The 23,150-nt window shown below is 38.6% G+C and overlaps 2 protein-coding genes across 3 annotated transcripts; one reads left to right on the top strand and one right to left on the bottom strand.

The window, feature by feature from the left end:
• Positions 1-12,658: 12,658 nt before the first annotated feature.
• On the bottom strand, positions 12,659-13,547 carry LOC145147262 (uncharacterized protein At4g14100-like). Its single transcript, XM_079075064.1, has 2 exons — positions 12,986-13,547; positions 12,659-12,876 (listed from the first exon to the last, which is right to left on the bottom strand). Exons 1-2 carry the CDS (start codon positions 13,470-13,472, stop codon positions 12,758-12,760), a joined length of 606 nt encoding a protein of 201 aa, XP_078931190.1. The 5' UTR covers positions 13,473-13,547; the 3' UTR covers positions 12,659-12,757.
• A 3,041-nt stretch (positions 13,548-16,588) lies between these two features.
• On the top strand, positions 16,589-22,171 carry EMB1441 (zinc knuckle (CCHC-type) family protein). Of its 2 annotated transcripts, none has more exons than XM_079075063.1 (13): positions 16,589-16,825; positions 17,506-17,618; positions 17,835-17,931; positions 18,017-18,141; positions 18,234-18,762; positions 18,846-19,325; positions 19,425-19,577; positions 19,662-19,816; positions 19,897-20,002; positions 20,091-20,954; positions 21,050-21,137; positions 21,226-21,564; positions 21,650-22,171. In XM_079075063.1, exons 1-13 carry the CDS (start codon positions 16,721-16,723, stop codon positions 21,841-21,843), a joined length of 3,348 nt encoding a protein of 1,115 aa, XP_078931189.1. In that variant the 5' UTR covers positions 16,589-16,720; the 3' UTR covers positions 21,844-22,171. The 2 variants fall into 2 exon arrangements, with proteins under 2 accessions (XP_078931189.1, XP_078931188.1); XM_079075062.1 differs by having other exon boundaries at positions 16,590-16,825; positions 21,223-21,564.
• The last annotated feature ends 979 nt before the right edge of the window (positions 22,172-23,150 follow it).

Raw genomic sequence — 23,150 nt, 5'->3', positions numbered from 1 at the left:
TCTTGATCAATACTAATTAAATAATATTATTAATATATTAGAACTTATAATATATTAATAAACCATAAGTGTCCTTTCTCTCATTTAGTCTATCCAAGTGTTGCAATGCCATGCAACCCAAATAGACCATGCCAACCGGGTCAAGTACATTCCAGAAATAGTTATGAACTTAGACACTTAATCCAACAGTCTCCCACTTGGATAAGTCTAATAACTATTACTGCAAGAATGACTTCAGGAACCAATCAGCAATCGTAGCTCTTTCAAAGTCTCGCGGAACTGAGATGATGATGATACGCCATTTAAGATAAGTGATCATATAATCATCTGTTCTGGATATCAGTCGGACAAATACATGGAACATTGTCTTACTTATTGTCCAGCACTTTGTTTCCCAATTTCTAATTTGTTTGACATAGAACTTAATCGAACACGTCAATTTAGTTCTGACTGGGCCCGGTACATAGGTCACAACAAAATCATCGAGGGGCCCAGATATCGCGTCTAATCCAAGAAGGAACAGATAAACTTCGACTCATATGCTTGTTCTACTACTTGTTGAATTATACACAAAGGCACGTTTTATAACATCGAGTTACCAATGCGTTTTCGTACAATCAATGGATAACCAACTCATAGTCAACAACTCATATCTCTAGGTTTGAAGACTTATATGATATTACCGTCTCACGATCACTCGAGATAAATTCCATGAAGTGATACAAGTGAGCGTGGGTTGAATCCAATACTCAGAACTTATGAGCACTCATGAGTGTTGTAGCAACTCTTGCTATGTCCAACATCTTAGACATCTACAAGCCAACTCATGACAGTCTTGATTCATATCTACTTCCAACATACGACTGACTGTGGAGAATTTGAATAATATGATATACCATAACATAATTATTCTGGAAGTCAAAACATGCAAAATGAAATGATAGTAAACGATTGACAGAAGATAGCAACACTTTACTTATAAATAAACAACAACTTTTATTTATCATCAAATGTCAATTACACTTTACAAATTTCAAAGCTATTTAATTACTAAAACTAATATCATCCTTCAGCCGTATGCACCTCGCATGCTGGAGATGCTTAACCCTACCCAGTCCCTTCGTGAAGGGATCTGCTGGGTTCTCATCCGATGATACCCTCTTTGCCACGAGGAGTCCTTCTTCTATTCGATGTCTGATCAAATGGTATTTTCTGTCGATGTGTCTGGATCTCCCGTGATCCCTTGGTTCCTTAGCTAAGGCAACTGCACTTTCACTATCACAGAAAATCTCCATATGCTCCTTTATAGCTGGTACAACCCCAAGGTCTCCAATGAAGTTCTTTAGCCATATTACCTCCTTTGCTGCCTCGCTTGCCACTATATACTCTGATTCGCAAGTTGAATCAGCCACTGTCTCCTCCTTGGAACTTTTCCAAGTAATTGCTCCTCCGTTTAAGGTAAAGACCCAGCCTGACTGAGAGAGGAAATTATCCCTATCAGTCTGAAAGCTAGCATTACTATACCCTACTACTCTCAAGTCATCACTACCACCGAGGGTAAGGACCCAGTCCTTAGTCCTCCGCAGATACTTGAGAATGTTCTTTACCGCAGTCCAGTGAGTCTTGCCAGGGTTCCCCTGATATCTGTTGACCATGCTCAACGCAAAGGCCAGATCAGGATGAGTACAAGTCATAGCATACATGATCGAGCCTACAACGTAAGCATACGATACTCGACTCATCTCTGCTATCTCAGCCTCTGTACTCGGGCTCTGAGTCTTACTCAATCTGACGTTACTCTGGATTGGTAACTCTCCTTTCTTGGAATTCTGCATGCTGAACCTATTCAACACCTTATCCAAGTAAGTACTCTGACTAAGTCCAATTAGTCTCTTACTCATGTCTCTCAAAATCCTTATCCCTAGGATATAGGCAGCTTCACAAAGGTCCTTCATAGCGAAACACTTCCCAAGCCAGGACTTCGCTTCTTGCAGAGTTGGGATGTCATTTCCTATGAGTAGTATGTCATCCACATACAATACCAAAAAGCTAACTATACTCCCACTAGCCTTGACATATACACAGGACTCATCTTCGCTCCTCGAAAAACCAAACTCTTTGACTTTCTCATGGAAACAAAGATTCCATCTGCGAGGTGCTTGTTTCAATCCATAGATGGATTTCTCAAGCTTACACACTCTATTAGGGTACTCTGTGCTGACAAAACCCTCCGGCTGACTCATGTAAACATCCTCAGCCAACTTTCCATTAAGGAAAGCGGTTTTGACATCCATTTTCCATATTTCATAGTCATGAAATGCAGCAATGGCTAACATAACCCTAATAGACTTAATCTTTGCTACTGGTGAAAAGGTCTCATCATAATCAACTCCCGGAGTTTGAGAAAAGCCCTTTGCAACCAGTCGTCCCTTATAAGTGTGTACATTAGCATCCATGTCGGTCTTCTTCTTGAAGATCCATTTGCACCCGACGGTCTTGCGACCTGGTACATTGTCAACCAAGTTCCAAACTTGATTGTCATACATGGATTGTATCTCGCTGTCCATAGCCTCTTTCCATTTAGCAGCCTCAGGGCTTGCCATGGCTTCCGTGTAGCTGTTAGGTTCATCCAGACTTACCAGTGTGCTATCACTGATAAGTGTATCACCTTCCGCAGTAATATGGAAACCATAGTAATGCTCAGGTGCATTCCTAACTATCGTGGAACGCCTCAGAGGTACAGACTCGTCAGTCCGATCAACAAGAGTTTCCTCCTCAGGTTGATTGCTAAGGTTTGAGGTTCCTTCACAACTTGACTCTTGAATTTCTTCAAGGTCAATTAGCCTCCCACTGTTTCCTTGGCTTATGAACTCTCTCTCGCAAAAGACTCCTCTCCTTGCTACAAAGACCACAACACTTGGAATAACCTTGAGAGAAGTTGAAGGGTTTTGAGCATTCTAACACTCCTAAGGTGTACATGCAACCCTAGAAACCTTGGATCTATGTTTTACTAAGATACATGCAAATTTGATTTCCAAGGTTCTTAACCTATCTAGCATGGCATGGGGAACTTGAATCATAAAAGCAAGTAAGAAAACATACCTTTCTTGTTTCTTGGATTCCTTGAGAACCTTGTGAGCCTAGCACCTCAAGTGTGATGCCGCAAATGTCTCACACAACACCACAACACTTGGAATAACCTTGAGAGAAGTTCACTAACACTCAAAATCGGCTAGCCCTCTAGTTCTTCACTTAGTGGCCGATTTTGCTTACCATAGGGCTTCTTATATAGTGTACCACATGTAGGGTTACTCCATGTAAACCCTAATGCGCATGGCTTTTCATATTCCATGATCCATGGGTTTATAACCTCCATGGACTATCCATGGAGCACCTTATGGGTTTTATCCCAATTCATATAAACCATGGATCATTAGCCCACAATACAAGAATGGATGATTCACACAATCAACCCCATATATTTAATTAGTCTCCTTTTGATCACCAAATTAATTCTAAATTAATTCTTGATCAATACTAATTAAATAATATTATTAATATATTATAACTTATAATATATTAATAAACCATAAGTGTCCTTTCTCTCATTTAGTCTATCCAAGTGTTGCAATGCCATACAACCCAAATGGACCATGCCAACCGGGTCAAGTACATTCCAGAAATAGTTATGAACTTAGACACCTAATCCAACAGAAGGACGGGTCGCATCGGATGTGTATAGATTACCGGGAGCTGAACAAGGTAACAGTGAAGAACCGTTACCCACTCCCGAGGATTGATGATCTCTTTGACCAGCTACAGGGGGCATCTTGGTTTTCCAAGATAGATTTACGTTCAGTCTACCATCAAATGAGGGTCGGAGACGAGGATGTACAGAAGACTGCGTTCCGGACTTGCTATGGCCACTATGAGTTCATGGTGATGCCCTTCGGGCTCACCAATGCTCCTGCCGCGTTCATGGACCTCATGAACCGCGTATGCAGACCGATGTTGGATCGGTCTGTGATAGTTTTCATCGATGACATATTGGTTTACTCCAAGACGCAGGAGCAGTTGCGGGAGGTGTTGGATACCCTGAGGATGGAGAGCTTGTATGCCAAGTTCTCCAAGTGCGAGTTCTGGTTGAGCGAGGTGCAGTTTCTTGGGCACCTTGTCAACCAGAACGGGATTTTGGTTGACCCGGCCAAGGTGGAGGCCGTGATGAGATGGGAGGTTCCGAAGTCTCCATCTAAGAATCGTAGTTTCCTTGGATTGGCAGGCTATTACCGGAGATTTATTCAGGATTTCTCCAAGATAGTCGTACCCTTGACCCGGCTGACGAAGAAAGTCGTTGTATTCCGTTGGGGGCCTGAACAGCAGGCAACGTTTGAGACATTGAGGCAGAGACTATGCGAAGCGCCGATCCTCGCCCTACCAGAGGGCGTGGAGGATTTCTTAGTATACTGCGATGCATCCATTTCAGGTTTGGGCGCAGTACTGATGCATAGAGGGCATGTTATCGCCTAAGCCTCGAGGCAGCTGAAGCCTCACGAGGCGAACTACCCGATACATGATTTGGAGTTGGGGGCGGTTGTCTTCGCCCTCAAGATTTGGCGACATTACCTCTATGGGGTCCGTTGTACCATTTACACGGATCATAAGATTCTGAGGAACCTCATGGATCAGCCGAATCTGAACATGAGGCAACGTCAGTGGCTAGACGTGGTGAATGATTACGACTGTGAGATCCTTTACCACCCGGGGAAGGACAATGTTGTGGCCGATGCTCTTAGCCGCAAGGCAGCCCCGATTAGAGATATTTGTCTGCGGATGACGGTAGTGACTCCGCTTCTGGAGCAGATCCGAGAGGCTCAGTAGGAGGCTATGAAGGAGGAACATCGGAAGTGCGAGCGTATTGTGGGTCAGGTTTCCTCCTTCGACTATGATAGCCGAGGGTTGTTGACACTACACCGTAGGGTGTGGGTTCCATATCATGGAGGTGTGCGCTAGGTTCTGATGGAGGAGGCGCACAAATCCCGATTTTCCATTCATCCCGAGGCGATGAAGATGTACAGAGATCTTCGTCCTGATTACTGGTGGCCCTGCATGAAGTGGGATGTAGCCTGGTACGTCGAGAGATGCCTCACCTGCAGGAAGGTCAAGGCCGAGCACCAGAGGCCTCACGTCAAGACGCAACCATTGGATATCCCTATGTGGAAATGGGAAGATATTACTATGGATTTCATCACGGGGAGTGGATTCGATTTGGAAGGTCAAGGCCGAGCACAAAGCTTCCCAGGACCGCACGGGGAGTGGATTCGATTTGGGTCATCGTGGATCGGTTGACCAAGAGTGACCACTTCATACCGATCCAGGAGAGCATCTCGGCCGAGAAGCTGGCCGATATCTATATCCGAGAGGTAGTAGCTCGACACGGAATGCCGGTTTCCGTGATTTCTGACCGAGACGTGCGATTCACTTCCAGATTCTGGAAGAAGTTTCACGGCGAGTTGGGTACTCGTCTGCACTTCAGCACCGCTTTTCACCCGCAGTCGGATGGTTAGAGCGAGCGGACCATCTAGACCTTGGAGGATATGCTACAGGCGTGTGTCTTGGATTTCGGTGGTAGCTGGGATACCTATCTTCCATTAGCTGTGTTCTCCTACAACAACAGCTACCACGCGAGTATTGATCGTCCTCCCTTCGAGATGTTGTACGGGAGGAAGTGCAGGACCCCGATATGTTGGGGTGAGGTTGTGCAGAGGGTCATACGGAGTACCGAAGTGGTACTCAAGATGACGGAGAGGATCCAAAAGGTCCGGAGCAGGCTTCAAACTGCTCAGAGTTGGCAGAAAAGTTATGCCGACAAGCGCCGTTCGAACCTGGAATTCCAGGTCGGGGATATGGTCCTCGTGAAGGTGTCACCTTGGAAATGTGTCATCCGATTCAGGAAGCGGGGCAAGTTGGGCCCCAGGTACATCGGTCCCTTTAGGGTTGCAGCCCGGGTGAGCAAGGTGGCATACAGGCTGGATCTGCCAGCCGAGCTTAGCCAGATTCACAGTACTTTCCACGTCTCCCAGTTGCGGAAGTACTTGGTAGACGACTCTGCAGTGGTGCCTCTCGAGGATATTCAGGTGGATGACAGCCTGAACTACATCGAGCGGCCGATAGCCATTCTAGATAGGAAGACGAAGGCGTTGAGGAACAAGGAAGTAGAGCTGGTGAAGGTGCAGTGACAGCACCGCAAGGGTTCAGAATGGACGTGGGAACCGGAAGATGAGATGAGGGAGCACTATCCTGAGTTATTTCCAGCAGCAACAACGGATTTCGAGGACGAAGTCTAATTCAAGTGGGGGAGATTTGTAACATCTGAGATTTACCATGTATTATTATTAATTATCTTATGAATAATGGGTTGCTTGGGTTTGGGCCAGGATAGTTGGGCTTCGAAAAATTGGGCTGAAAAGGGGATTACGCGGGGCGTACCATGCCAGGTATGCTCTGCGTACTCAAAAGATTTGAACGCGGAGGCCATGCACGTACGCCCAGCGTACCAAACGGTACGCGCAGCGTACACGCGTATATACTAAAACCCTAACTTTTAGGGTTTGATCCCTATATAAAGGACATTATGCCTTTGGACCAGCCTCCCTATCACCCTTAAGCAACCACCTCGAAAACCCTAACCCAATCTTGTGTATTTTTGCCATTTGAGAGCTTCTTTCTGTGATTTTGGTGTTCTTAGAAGAAAAGGAGGTTGAGGAAGAGGCAAGGATTCAAGAGGAGCTTGTAGATACAGAAGATTGGCATCATTTCTGACTCTTTTGATGCAGCTGCGGCTGACGTCGATCTCAATCCTCTTCCCGCGGTTGATGCCACCAGTCCCGTATCTCGTTCTTCACGGGCTGCTCCACCTCAAGCTTCCGCCCCCTCTTACCCCATGACTACTCGTGCTCGGCATGGCATCTTTAAACCAACTGACAAACTAAATCTCCACATTGACTCCACATCTTCTCCCATTCCTCGCACGTATTCTCAAGCCTTTCGAGACCCACATTCGTTAAACGCCATGAAAGAAGAATATGATGCACTTATGTCTAATGGAACTTGGGAATTAGTACCTCATCCTCATAATGCTAATGTGGTTAATTGTATTTGGTTGTTTAAAAAGAAGCACAATGTAGATGGATCGCTCTCTCGCTACAAGGCTCGACTTGTAGCAAATGGTCGTGGTCAACAACCCGATATTGACTGTGATGAGACTTTTAGCCCGATTGTAAAACCAGCCACCATTCGAATTGTTCTTAGCTTGGCTCTATCTCATCATTGGCATGTTTATCAATTAGATGTGAAGAACGCTTTTCTTCACGGTCATTTGCAGGAGACTGTCTATATGCATCAGCCTCCTGATCACGTTTGTTTGCTTAAGCAATCATTATACTGTCTCAAACAGGCACCCTGGGCTTGGTATCACAGATTTGCCTAGTTCATCACTGGAATTGGCTTCACGAATAGCAAATCTGATACATCTCTTTTCATTTTCAGACAGGGCGATCAGCTTGCTTACTTACTACTTTATGTTGATGACATTGTTTTGACAGCATCTTCCAGAAGTCTTCTTCAACAAATCATCTTTACTCTACATTAAGAGTTTCATGACTGATTTGGGCTCTCTGAACTATTTTTTGGGTATTGCTGTCACCAGAGACCGTCACGGCGTGTTTTTATGTCAACAAAAGTATGCCACAAAGATTCTTCAACGTGCCAACATGCTAAACTGCAAACCAGCTCGCAAACCGGCTGATACATCAACCAAGTTTAATGGTACTCGTCCGCCTGTTACTGACCTGACTCTCTATCGCAGCCTTGCAGGTGCTCTCTAGTATCTCACCTTCACTCGCCCAGACATCACTTATGCCGTACAACAGGTCTGTCTTTATATGCATGAACCTCTAGAGCCTCACTTCACGTCTCTCAAGCGCATGCTTCGTTACATCTGTGGTACTCTGGACCATGGTCTTCAATTGTATGCCTCTCCATCACGCGGTCTCATCGCATACTCGGATGTTGACTGGGCAGGGTGTCCGTCCACCAGACGCTCTACATCCGACTATTGTGTTTTCCTTGGTCAGAATCTCTTGTCCTGGTCGTCCAAGCGCCAAGGTACCACTTCTAGATCCAATGTTGAAGCCGAATATCGTGGTGTCGCCAATGCCGTTGTTGAATCTTGTTGGCTACGCAACCTCTTACGTGAGCTTTTATATCCTCCGATGTCTACTACTTTGGTGTATTGCGACAATGTCAGTGTTGTCTATCTATCAAGTAATCCTGTTCAAAACCAACGTACCAAACATATCGAGATTGATCTTCATTTTGTCTGTGACAAAGTCGCTTTGGGTCAGATACATGTGTTACATGTTCCGTCTTCTTCTCAGTATGTTGTCATCTTCATCAAAGGTCTACCCTCGACTCTTTTTCTTGACTTCAGAGACAGTCTGAATGTCCGTTCGAGATCTCCCGTTCAGACTGCGGGGGGCTATTAACGTATATTTATTTTATTATGTATAGTCCATATATTTATTGTACAACCCATATATTGATACGGGGCCCATAAATGTATTATTGTATTTATTGTATTGCAAAGGCTTGAAAGCATTTTCATGGGAATAATACGACTCTATAGCTTCAAACAAAAACCTATGGTTGTGCATGGGTCGGTTTGGGTCGGTTTTGGCCTAAAACCAAACCTAACCCGATAGCATCGATTTTAAATAATTTGAACCCAAACCCAAACCCAAACCGAAACCAATGGGTTCGGTTTCTCTGTTCCAGGTTCGGTTTTTGGTTTTCCGGGTTCGGTTCCGGGTTTAACAAGTTTGGACTTTAAGAGTCAGGTGGGATAGATTACATCTATTTGGAAAAATAAAGCTGGAAAATGTTAACAGCATGTTTCGAACTTTGATCTTGAGATTTAAGGGCAAGCGTGTTATCCACCTCAACTACACGCATCTTATGTTCTAAATATGCGAAACTTACTTATAATATATACGTAAAATTTATACTTTTATAAAAAAATATAAAATCGGTTCGGTTCGGTTTCTTTCGGTTTTAACATATGCGAAAACCGACCCAAACCGAAATTTTCGGTTTTTGAAAAATCCAAGCCCAACCCATCGGTTTTTGTTACGGTTTTCGGTTTTGTCGGTTTTTGGGTCTTCGGGTTCAGTTTTGCTCACCCCTACAAAAACCAATAAGGAAATCTTGAAAATGAAAACGGACGCCCTCGAATGCGAAGATCTGGAGCTTTTTCTCGCGATGAAAGAGTCCGTTCGAGCCCGACGTAGGAATAGGAGGTAGTTTATTTTAGTTATGTTTTGTATTTTTAGTTTTTATTTTTTTATTTTTTTATTTTTAATTAATGTAATTTTTAATGTAATGTGGTATTTTAATTTAATGAAAAAGTAGTATTAAAAACAATTATATGGTTTTTTAATTATTTTTGAATTAAATTTAATTAAAAAATAAGGTGGAGTGGTGTGTTTAGTGTTAAGTATTCCATAAGTTTAGTGGTAGTTAGTGGTGATAATGTGACATTCACTACTATAGTGATTAGTGGTGGGTATAAGATCATCCGTTATACTCATCATTATAACCGTCTTATTTTTTGATTTTTAAGTAAAAAAATATATTTTTTATTGTAGAAAGAGATAGAGAAAGTTGGAGAGACATAGTGAGAGATAGAGAGAGAAAGAAATCTACCGGATGTGGGCTTCCGTGGTTTGCACCACAATCCACCACGACCACTTGCTACCACTAAGCAGTGAGATGATGTGCACGATAATGGCTAGTGGTCACGTAGACCACAAATGCATTCGTTGTAAGTATACCTGATGGTCTAATGATGGCCTTAGGCTCAATGTGGCCTAATTGAAAACTTTGATTTTGGGTCAAAATCAACCATGCAACTAAGGTAAACTAACATGTCAAATTAGGAAAGAATAAATGGATCAACCGGTTTAATAAAACAGTGTTGAGATGAAAATTTTTAACTCATTTATTTCAACTTGAACTCACTTCAACCCGACTTATTGTTAGCGCTACGTCTAATAACATCTACGTCTAATAACAAAGAATAAAGATACACATGAATAAACAAGCACGATGTATGGAATTAAACTAGAAACAAATGAAAATATATAGAAAAATTATGTACCTACAAAATCTCGACCTCATGACCTCAAAATTTTAATCTTCAATATTTCAACTTTGAACTTTGAAACATAGGATTAGATGCTATGAAATTGATGTTTGACCGATTAGTGTGATGGGTTTCTAAAATGAGATTTTTTTTTTTTTTTTTGCCTTTTTCTTATGTATAAAGTAATCATCACCACATAAATGAATAAAAACCCTTGAATACGTGAATACGTGGTTACAAATATCTTGTATTGGACTTTTGGTTAGGTTATTCTAACATTATCTCATGGGTCGAACTCGAAATATATATTAAACCCAACAAGTTCTAGTCCAGAACCTTACCCAATTAACTTTTCCACATCGGCAAAAGGAAGAAATGCTACTTGTGATTTAGACTTTAGAGATACTCAAGACTAAAGGTGCAAAAAAAAACCGGTTTGGAAAAACCCGAAATAGAAACCGATTTAGATCTTAACCTACTTGTGATTTATACTTTAGAGATACTCAAGACTAAAAGTGCAAAAAAAAACCGGTTTGGAAAAACTCGAAATAGAAACCGATTTAGATCTTAACCTACTTGTGATTTATACTTTAGAGATACTCAAGACTAAAAGTGCAAAAAAAAAACCGGTTTGGAAAAACCCGAAATAGAAACCGATTTAGATCTTAACTGGCGATCTATACCGATATGAGGATATGGGTAGTTGAATCCAGTTTGGCCAGAAAGATTTGCGATCCGGTTTTGAATTCATTTTGGCCGTTCGAAGCTTTTTTTTTTTTTTTTTTTTTTTTCAAACTGTGAAATAGTTGTTTTTGTGCCCAAATACCATTTTCACTCCTCATTTGCTAGTAATAGTATAAATCGGTATAACATATGTTGGTTAAATCACACCACTCTAGAACACTATCTAACCTCTCAAAACACAACTGTGCTCACTACTCACTAGTTTTCTTTACCTGTCCTTACAAACAACGGAAATCAGAATATGGTTAATCACAATCTTCCCTTGGTAGTGGAGCTTCCTCAAACAATTTAAAGGTTGTCTTCTTTAAGGAAGACGAGAATACGACATTGAGAAACCACTTAAACTTGTATTGTAAGACGATGAAATTTGGTTCGGATTAAGATAAAGGTATTATGTCAAATAAAGGAACTATTTGGAGTTACAATTGAAGTTAGGTTTAAGAAAGGAAGACAGTATTCATGATTCGAGAAAATTTACCTTTAAACGCCTTGAGTCTTCGACAACCCACGATTGACAAAGCTTGTCCAAGAAACTCTTCAGTCACATTATTGTCACGTAAGTCATTCTAAATATATGGATATTGCTAAAAAAATGAAATGATTCCGCGTAACTATTCAATCACATTCTTGAATGAGTGTTCTCGTGACTATCTTTAGTATTGTTAGAATTATTCATTGGTTTTTACATGGCTTCTAGGTTGAAATATCTTCAAGAAAACCTATTTGTTTGAGGAGGGAGTTTGCTTGACATAAGTAGATAATCTTGTTCTTATTAGTAGGTGTAACTCAAGTCAACTATTCTTCCTTTTACTTATTTCATTATTTGGGACTTCAAATGGTTCCGATATGACTTGGATTGAGGGGTGAGCAAAATACCCGTAGGAACCAAATCGGAACCGATTGGCAACCGAATATGTATTATGCTTGTTTCTTGGTTCCTCTATATCAGTAGATTTGGTTCTCGGTTTTTCAGTTTCGGACCCTAACAACTAAGTGTGAATTAGGTTCCATGGTAGCTTCAAAATCTTTTTTTTTTTCAGCAGCAGGGCAATATCTCCAAAAGAAACAAAAAGTATCTCCATATCGTTAGAAATAGGCATTTGCTTAAAAGACTAGTTGGATGAACATATACAATATATTTCACCACTTGAAGGAGAAATTGTGAAGGTCGAACACCAAAAACAAGAGGAAGAAATAGCTATGAGATTGTCAGTCGAACACCAAAAACAATGATTACGCCTATTTTCGATTATATATGCTTAGTTTTCGGTTTTTAGACTTGAACATGTATGCATATTTTTTTTTGTGTGAATTTAAAATCAATAAATATATTAAAATGGCAGTTTTTCAAACCACTTTCATCAACTCCGGTTTTGATCCAATCCTTTCCGGGGTATATATTGGTTTGGGATTATTTTTCTACGAATCCGGTTTGGCCCCAATATTTGCGTTGACCACAATCTGGTCCGGATTCAGAAAAGAAATCTTGTTTGTGCACCTCTACAGTCAAGAATCTCTTCTGTTGTGATAACATGCATCTTATGTGCCAAATACAATATACGCACATATACAATGTTGACCAAAAAACTAGGGTTTTGATAACTAACAAACAGATCCTAATTTTCACTACCGAGCTTGTTTTTATAGGGTTTTATACTTTCTAAAATGAATCAAACTGGGCCAAGGGAAAAGTTTTACAATATTGCTAGATCTGTATGTATAAATTTCAAGCTTTTATTAAGTGAAGAGTGGAACCGAATGCATCTACATAAGCAAGTAAGTGAATTATTACAAACAAACTACAAAGTAAAAGTGCTACATATCTATCAAACCTGCAACAGGAGTAGTCTTTTCAAAACAATACCAAGGAACCTGCCACTTTGCATCCTCAAGAACAGCACCAACTTCGAATGTCATCACGTGTGCTGCTCTTCCTGCAACATCATATCCCACACAATTGTTCAAACCGTAACCCTAAGTCCCACAATTTCACCAAATAATGAATGAAATTAAAGAATCTGAAAGGGGGCGTATGTAACGTACCAGTGTAGAAGACCCAATGAACAGGTCGTCTAGTGACTACATCCTCGTAGTAAGTAATGAAATCGGCCTTCTCCCATACGTAACAGAGGAAGCCGTCGACTTGTCGTTGACCGACGTAGGTGGCACCGTCAAGCCAATTAGGGCGAAGAATTCCGACTTCCAGCTGAGCGGAGGAGCATTCGCGATTGGAATCGAGGGTATAGAAGAATGATGTGCCGTTGTTCCATTCGAGGTCGTACTTGATGTTTCCGAGCTGATGTTGGATGATGTTAAAGTTACGGCCATTGGGCCAATCGTACCAAAGATCTATCAATTGAAGTTCGCCGGTGTAGTTCATGACCAGAAGTGAGTGGAATTGCTCCGGCCATGGCGTTGGCTTGGGCGGCTCCTCCCCCTTTGTCGATAATGCTGCAATGGTGGTTAATAGTAAGATTGTTACGAGTACCTGAACATGTGTAGCAGACGGAGAGGCTGAAGACATTGACATCGTCGTAAGTGCTTCCGCGTATATCTTCAATTATCTATTTTTGAGACAGGAGTTGGTGAGGCCGAGATGCAGAGGATATGGATAAGTATTAGGGCAAATAAAAAGTAAAAGTTGTATAACTTTTTTATTTTTAAAAAGATAAAAATAAAATGTCAGAGGTTGTTTGGATAGGGAAAAAAAAGTTTATAGCTTATTGTTTATCTTTATTATAAGGTTAGTTTAAGTGTTTGGATAGAAAACACTAAAAATCAGCTTATTGTGGTGGGAATAACCTAAATAAGCTAATTTTAATAAACATTCCCTTGCTTATAACTTACTTATTTCTAATCTAAACATTTTTAAAAAAATGGTTCTCTCACCGCTATAAGCTAATTTATCTAAACACCCTCTTAATCTTATTTTTACTTTCTTACTTATTGAGTTATCGTTTCCAATATTTAACTAAAAATTAGAATGTTTTCGGAAACAATCCATCAATTTCACATATGATATTTGAGAAATTGTTATGTTATTTGAAAAAGTATGCAATTTTAAGGGTGAGCATATTAACTAAAAAGCCGCACCAAAATCAAATTAATCGATATAATCGAACAATTTTAATCGAACCATTACTAAAAGAGGTGGTGTGGTTTCTAATTTTTATTAACCAAGTACATATGGTTCAGTTATGGTTTTTATCTAAAATCAAACCACTATAAACCGAACCGACCCAATAATATTAATAAACATTTTTAATATAATAAAATATTAAATATATGATATGTAATTATATGCAGAACTGAATTTTTAAAGAGTAGTTATTTGGAGTTAGATATGATACGATCTTCTATCATATTAATATAGTTATATACTTTTTATAACGATGTACTTTATGTTTTTCATTTTTTATAGCAAATTAATCATTCACTTTTTATAGCACTGCACTTTATGTTTTTCACTTTTTATAACAAATTTTTTTTTATTTTTATGTTATTTTGGACCATTATGATTAACCAATGTTAACCATTAACCATAACCATTAACCGACTAAATATGTTAACCAAAACCAATATTAACCGATATTTAATTGCTACTTTAATGCCATGGGGTGTTGAGAGGTGCAAAATGGGCAACTGCACATGACCCAACTTTTTTTTACTATATATTATATCTATTTTATTTAAAAATAAAAACTTATAATAATGATAATGACCTTTTTTCTGGCTCGTCCTAGGCTTTTGAGAATATTTAATTTCTCAGGATCGGCCCTGTTAAATGCATTAAACACTTATAATGGTTATGGTTTGGTTTTGGCTAATAACCGAACCAAACTGCCCTATACACACCCTAATCATTTTGTTTAAAAACATTGTTGATCATTTCGTAAACAACATCTGTAGACTAGCAACTTTCATGCGTAAATGTCTTATTTTGACTGTTTCGTAGATGTTGTTCAAGAACCAACACATTCTTCTGCAGAATGCTTAATAAGTATGATTTTTTTGGAACAAAAATTTAATCTACTTCTAATTCTAGTTATGTCCTAGATAAGACTTGAACTTTGGACGTAAAGGAAGTAGGACAAAATTTATTTTCAACTTATGCATATTAAAAAAAAGGAACTTATAATCTCCTCATGCTCTTTTTTCGATAAGAACGCCCTAACCATTATCTTTACTACAACCAACATCCTCCCCACTGTCATTCACACATTTCACTGATACTCTTATTTTCCTGTTATTTTACGAAAACCACCGTACCCCTACATCCTTCTCTATCCACTTTCTTCTTGAATTGAGCACCACTAATACCAATCTTCGTTTAAATTTTTTTGATTAATTTATTGTTAATTGTGGTGAATGGTGGCAAAGGTGGTGATAGATGATGGTGTTTGTTGGTAGATGATGTTTGTTAGAGAAGATTATCAGACTATAGTTTAAAAAAATGGTAAATTATACTATCTGAGCAGCCTACGTCAAATTGTCCCCAAATCTACGTGAAAATCGATCGCAGAATACTAACGATATTTTAAGCATGTCAGATAAACCGTGTGAATAAACACTAAGGGGTCGTTTGATAATTGTTAACTGAATTATAGCTGACTAGGTTAGATGCTGACTGCGTTAGAACTTCTGACTGAGTTAACTTCTAACTGAAACTTGATGTTTGAATTTGCATCTGATTGAATGTACAAAATGACTATATTACCCTCAAACAACATTTTTCGAATACACACAAATATACACATTTATGTTTTTATATAACTTATCAACATCTTTCAAGTAAGGGCTACAAAATCCACTTCTAATACAACTCAATGCCTAGATTATCAACTGTTTTAACATAGAACTACCTGCATGCATTTCACGTGAGGAAAAGTTCATCAATTTACACCATTGTTGAGGCAAAGTTCATCAATTCACACCATTTTGACTCATGTCTATTTCAAATCAAGAAATATCCAGGTGGAAGCTGTTGAATACAGCAACATCACAAATCAAAATTCACAACAATTTGAACCATACGAAAACAGCAACAACACAAATCGAAATTCACAACAACAACACAAATCGAAATTCACAGCAACATCAACAGCCCCAATTGAAAAAATTCTCAAAAAAAAACATCAATAGTTCGATTATAAGACAACAAATCGAAAAAAAAACACAAAAAAACAACAAACTTGAACATCACAACAAAAATCCAACATCCCAGCAAAATTCGAGCATAAAAACTTACAGAAAACGGGAACGAAAAGTCACCTGTAAGGAATATTGGTGGTTTCCGGTTGAGTGGTCGAAGGAAGCTGACGTCGTCAAACAGCAGATCGGTGTGATAGCAACAGGTCATCGATGGTTTTTCTTCATGTGGAAGCGTTCAATCGTAGGGCAATATCAGAAGGTTGAGTATTTGTCAAATTTTGTCCCGGTCCGGCAAATGAAAATGGAGGACTGAATCAGCTCTAAAGCTTGGACCGAGTCCGCATCTTGGACCGAGTCCATGATCGTAAAGACCGTATCAAACATGTTGATTAACGTTTTTTGGACCGAGTCCCCTATCAGACCCAATTAGAAGCTAAATCAAACAACCCCAAACATGCAATACCAAATAAAAATAAAATTGATTGTTGTTGTTCAAAATGAAATCCCAAACAGCCTCTTAACCCTAAACTCACAACACTCTGCACTGCCTTTTCCTTCTATACTCGATCTCCTTTCTTCAAATCGTCGTCTTCGTCTTTGTCTCTTCAAACAAACAATTTTTTAGAGATGGTGAAGGTTCGGATGAACACGGCGGACGTGGCCGCCGAAGTCAAGTGCTTGCGTCAATTAATCGGGATGCGTTGTTCTAATGTCTATGACCTTTCTCCTAAGGTGAAAACCCTAAATATGCTAGATGTATCTTCTTCAAATTATTTCTTATGTGATTGTAACATAATCATATAGTTGAAAGGAACTTATAAATATGATATCAAAGTTCAAGGTCGGGTCCTATATAACTGAATAAGGATCAGCTTTTGTCAATCGTCCATGGTGAACATATTGCCTCTTACTTGTCTCAATGGAGCTTAATGACATACTCTTTCAATTCCAAGCTAATAGTTTAACTTTTTGGTAGAAATTTTGATTTTTAAAGCTTCAACAAATCAGAACTATAATGATTTTTTTATTCGTTTCATAGTTTTAAGAGGATTGTAGTAAGAGGAAGAGGAGTTCTCAGGTCTTTTATCACTTAGGAGCTGTATGGTTATCAGTTTTTCACAGAAGTTTTCTGATTACACTTATAATGTGAACTTACCCATTGTTCCTACCTCCTATTGATCTGAAAGTCAAATTTTCCTCTGTTATATTTGTAATTCGAAAAAAAAACAGGGCTAGCAATTGTTATGGGATTGGGTGTTGCTGCTCACATATACATTCATATAGACACCTCAGTAAAGAATTACCGTTTACATGTGTGATAAAATGCATGAGTAGCTTCTATTCTAATTTAGATCTTGAAGTAGCTATAGTGGTTTCTGAAACCTTGGTATTTTATGAATCATGGCTTGCAGACATATGTTTTCAAATTGATGAACAGCAGTGGAATTACTGAATCCGGAGAGAGTGAGAAAGTTTTGTTGCTGATGGAAAGCGGCGTACGTTTGCATACCACTGCATACCTTAGGTAATTTCCCATTAACAATGTAACCTTGAAGTTTATCATTATATGTTATATAAGTGTTTCACTTGGAAGAATGGCAAATCCTATATGTGATGCATTATTTCATGCTATAAAGCTAACTAAACATCCAGGATTAGTGTATAAACATCAGATCAGCTGCAAATGGATAAACATGTTAGTAGATAACTGTTTCAACGTGTACAATGGATTTGTTTTCAGGGATAAAAGTAATACTCCTTCTGGATTCGCTCTCAAATTGCGAAAACACATCAGAACTAGAAGGCTTGAGGATGTACGCCAGCTTGGATATGATCGGGTAAATTTTGGTCAACATCAAATTCTTCCTTTCTTTATTGGTTATTGAATTATGTTTTTAGTTTCTCATTTAACTCTCTGAGCAGATAATTCTCTTTCAATTTGGGGTTGGTGCTAATGCTTACTATATTATATTGGAGCTATATGCACAAGGGAACATACTCCTCACTGATTCCGAATTCATGGTTTTGACTCTTCTGCGTTCACACAGGTTTGAATCTTGAATCCTTTTGTTAAATTTCAATAGGTCACATCATTACATTTACTTTTTGTATGAAAAAATTACTAACACACTTGATTTAGGGATGATGATAAAGGATATGCAATCATGGCACGTCATCATTATCCAGTTGAAATCTGTAGAGTCTTTGAGCGGACAGATGGTGAAAAGTTACAGGCAACTCTTACATCTTTTAACAATCAAGAAAGTAATGATCAGGTGGAAGGTGGTGCGGGTGAAAAAGATGAACCTGCACCACAAAAGAAGGGTAACCGAAAGGCTGGGAAGTCAAATGATTCTAGTAAAAAGAAGGATGGGGCCCAAGCTAAACAGGCTACATTAAAGGTTGTTCTTGGGGATGCTTTGGGTTATGGGCCAGCACTATCTGAACATATTATATTGGATGCTGGTTTAACTCCAAACTTGAAAGTTTCAAAGGACTTGAAATTAGATGATGGTAGCATTCAGGCTCTTTCTGAAGGTGTTAAGAGGTTTGAAGACTGGCTAGAGGATGTTATATCAGGTACTAAAGTTCCAGAAGGTTACATCTTAATGCAACAGAAGAAAATGGTAAAGGATCAACCCCCTGCTGATTCATCTGCCACTGATCAGGTAACCTTTTTCCTTTAACCTTCTCTTGGTAATACAAAACCTTTCTTCTTAGACTTTGACATGTTTTAATTTTCCTTTTGCAGATTTATGATGAGTTTTGCCCGTTGTTATTAAATCAATTTAAGTCAAGGGTGTCTGTAAGCTTTGAGACATTTGATGCTGCATTGGATGAATTCTATAGTAAAATTGAAAGCCAACGATCTGAACAACAACAGCAAGCAAAAGAGAGTTCTGCAATGCAGAAACTTACAAAAATTAAAAATGATCAGGAAAACCGTGTGCAAGTTTTGAAGAAAGAAGTGGATCGATCTGTTACTATGGCAGAACTTATAGAATACAATTTGGAAGATGTGGATGCTGCTATTTTGGCTGTTAGAGTAGCTCTTGCAAATGGTATGAATTGGGATGATTTAACTCGAATGGTGAAAGAAGAGAAGAAATCTGGAAACCCTGTTGCAGGAATTATTGATAAATTACATCTTGAAAGAAATTCCATGAGTCTGTTATTGAGTAATAATCTTGATGAAATGGATGATGATGAAATAACTCAACCCGTTGAAAAGGTATTTTATATTGATATTTTGATATTTTGTAATGTTAATGATAGCTGTCTGAAATCTAGGCTAATTTTGTGAATTTATGTTTTTTTAAAAACATTTTAGGTGGAAATTGATATAGCACTTTCTGCACATGCGAATGCTCGAAGGTGGTATGAGCAAAAGAAGAAACAAGAGAGCAAACAAGAAAAGACACTTACAGCTCATGCAAAGGCATTTAAGGCTGCTGAAAAGAAGACACGTCAGCAACTCTCTCAGGTTAGTTAACATCATGTAATTTATAATAATCTGAAAAGTTTGCTTTTTTTTTTGTACTAACTATGGTTATGGTGAAATTATCAGGAAAAATCTGTTGCTGCAATTTCACATATACGAAAAGTGCACTGGTTTGAAAAGTTCAATTGGTTCATAAGCAGTGAGAATTATTTGGTTATTAGTGGACGTGATGCTCAACAAAATGAAATGATAGTCAAACGTTACATGTCAAAAGGAGATTTGTGAGTATATATATTGTTTCTATGATATTTGTTGATAGTTTTTTATGCTGATTTTTAACTTTTTGATGATGAAAAAACAGGTATGTCCATGCAGAACTACATGGAGCTTCTAGTACTGTGATTAAAAATCACAAACCTGATAACCCTGTACCCCCTCTTACAATAAATCAAGCAGGATCTTTCACAGTAAGTAACAACTAACAACTAACAAGCTATTAAATTTGGTATTTTGCATGTTCTTAAGAGGGTATTTTGGGAATTATGTATGATGTAGGTCTGCCATAGTCAAGCATGGAACTCAAAGATTGTTACTAGTGCATGGTGGGTATACCCTCACCAGGTCAGCAAAACAGCTCCTACTGGTGAATATCTTACAGTTGGTAGTTTCATGATTAGAGGGAAGAAAAACTTTCTTCCACCTCACCCTTTAATCATGGGATTTGGCATTCTATTCCGGTTGGATGAAACCTCACTGGGGTCTCATCTGAATGAGAGAAGAGTAAGGGGTGAAGAGGACGGAATCAATGATTCCGAAGACAGTGAGCCTTTCAAAGAGTTATCCGATTCCGGTTCCGAGAACGAAGCACCCGAATCAGAATATCCTGTAAACGTTTCCGATTTATCAACAGATAACCAAAAAATGACGGGATTACCCTTGGAAGCCGGTTCTGTTCCTGAAATTACCACCTCTGATATCAATAATACCAATTCCCAAGAAGTTTCTGTTCCAACTGTGTCTCCTGAACTTGAGGATCTTCTTGATAAAGCTCTGGAGCTTAAATCTGGTGCCACATCAGCGAAAAAGTACGGGCTTCAAGCTTTAGAAATGGAGCCTGAAAATAGTAATCAAGAGGAGAAGAAAGGAACAGTGAGGGAAAAAGCGTATGTTTCAAAAGCTGAAAGAAGAAAGCTGAAGAAAGGTCAAACACATAGCGAAGGTGAAGATTCTGGTCATGTTAAAAAAGAAGTGGAAAAGAAAAAGGAAATTGTAAATCCTCCACAGAAAGAGAAAGATGTTCAGAGTGTAAATGGTGGTGGAAAAGTGAGCCGAGGGCAAAAGAGTAAACTTAAAAAGATGAAAGAAAAATACGCGGATCAAGATGAAGAAGAAAGAAAAATCCGTATGGCTTTACTTGCGGTTAGTATTTTATGATTTCATTTTCTAATAATTTAATAAAACTTTATAAAAGTCTGAAAATAATGATTTCATTTTACGATAAAAAACACTTGCAGTCTGCTGGAAAAGCTAAAGTGAATGAACAAGAGGCGCAAACCGAAGAGATAACAACAACTACAAGCAAAGAGTTGAAACCTTTAGACGGTAATAAATAGTCCATGAGCACAAATTACTGAAATACCCCTCTGATCATATTTGATAAAATGAGTGTTTGTTTGAATGGTTGCAGCAGGGAATGAAGATGCTCCAAAAAGATGTTATAAGTGTAAAAAAGTAGGACACCTGGCTAAAGACTGTAAGGAACATTCAGATGCAGTTGCTGCTGCAAATGGTAGGAATGGAGAAAATGAGACACTCAATGAAGCTGAGAAAATTGCAATGGAAGAAGATGATATAAAGGAGATTGGTGAAGATGAAAAAGAGAAACTAACAGATGTTGATTATCTCACAGGGATTCCTTTACCGAATGACATTCTTTTGTATGCTGTTCCTGTTTGTGCTCCTTATGCGGCTTTACAGTCGTATAAATATCGTGTCAAGATTATCCCTGGAACAGCAAAGAAAGGAAAAGGTGAGTCTTGTGTTGTGGATGGGATAATTTAGTAATTTGGTTTTGATTACTAATTTTGTTTTTTGTTTTTTGTTTTTTGTTGTAGCTGCGAAAATGGCAATGAATTTGTTTGGTCATATGCCGGAAGCATCTCAAAGGGAGAAAGAGTTGATGAAGGCTTGCACGGATCCCGAGCTTGTGGCTGCTATTATTGGGAATGTTAAAGTTTCTGCTGGGGGACTTAATCAACTGAAGCAGAAGCAAAAGAAAGGAAAGAAAGCTGCTAGCAAGCAAAATTAAGTTTTGTTTTTGTTTCTTTTTGATCATATATTGTTGTAAATGTGAAAGTAGAGTGTAAAGAAAGATGTGAAAGTAATTTTCGGCAGATGATACTGTTTCTAAATTGTTTTGAATGAGTGATCTCTTCTAGATTACAAGTTTATTTTTTGTATTTGAAAATCAAACATATTTTCTTTTAGAGCCTAAGGAATGGGCTCGGCATCGCCAACCTGTCAGCTAGGCTTTAGTAGTTTAGTCCATTACAAAAATGTGTAACTGCACTTTGTATGTTAACTTACGCCATCCCACCCGATGGGTTAGATGAGAATCTTAGAATTTCTTCACGTACTGCTACAGAAAGTCTTTACAAATTTTGCAAATATGTCCTTGTTTGGTGCAAAATATTTACTTAAGCTGACTTACAATGACATTCAACAATTATATGCTCATCATACAAGAAGTGTACATGGCTTTTCAGGAATTTTAGGAAGTTTGGGTTACCTTAAATGGCAATGGGAAAATTGGCCGAATGCACAACACGGTCAATACATATGAGGAAATTCTGTTTACTCGACGATCATATTTGAAGCGATGGCGCACAAAATTTGTGGATATGACATGCCTTCTTTGGTGCTCCTGCTTCGTTCCATGACATCAACGTTCTTAATACGTCACCAATATTCAACAACATATACAATGAAACTAGATTTTTCATTCGAGGTGCATGGAACAATGTACAACAGTACTATTATCTTGTCGATAGGATCTATCCAGAACACTCTGTGTTTGTTAAAACATTCTCATGCCCCAATGATAATAAAAAAGAAAAAATTTAAGAAAGCACAGAAAAGAACAAAAGAACAAGGAATGATGTTAAATGAGCCTTTGGAGCTTAAAAAAAACGTTGGTAGATTCTAAAAAACCTTGCCACTTTTTTTTTATGAGGCTAAACTTGTTGAGGTTATATATAAATGTATTGTATTACATAATATGATTTTAGAAGACAAATGATCAACGATATGCGAGTACGATGAAAACGAAATCGTTCTAGAGACAACCATTTATTTAAGATTAGTGGGGAAGAATACATGGCTAGAAGAGCGACGATATCTAATGTGGAAGTTCATCACAATCTTCGAAACAACTTGGTGGAACATATTTGGATTGTTGTTGACCACATTGACTTGAACATGGAATCCATAGACGATTTGGAAGGCTAATTTTCGGATGAAGACTTTACATAGTTTTTATTAGTTGTGTATTTTAAGTTTTTAATTGTTTTATGTATTTCTGTTATTTCAATTTAATGAAAATTACAATTTTTATCT

The sequence above is a fragment of the Lactuca virosa genome, chromosome 1, assembly GCF_052849685.1.
Source record: "Lactuca virosa cultivar CGN04683 chromosome 1, Lactuca_virosa_CGN04683_v6, whole genome shotgun sequence".
NCBI lineage: Eukaryota > Viridiplantae > Streptophyta > Magnoliopsida > Asterales > Asteraceae > Lactuca > Lactuca virosa.
Note: the sequence above shows the minus strand (reverse complement) of the source record. Positions and strands in the feature narration are given on the sequence as shown.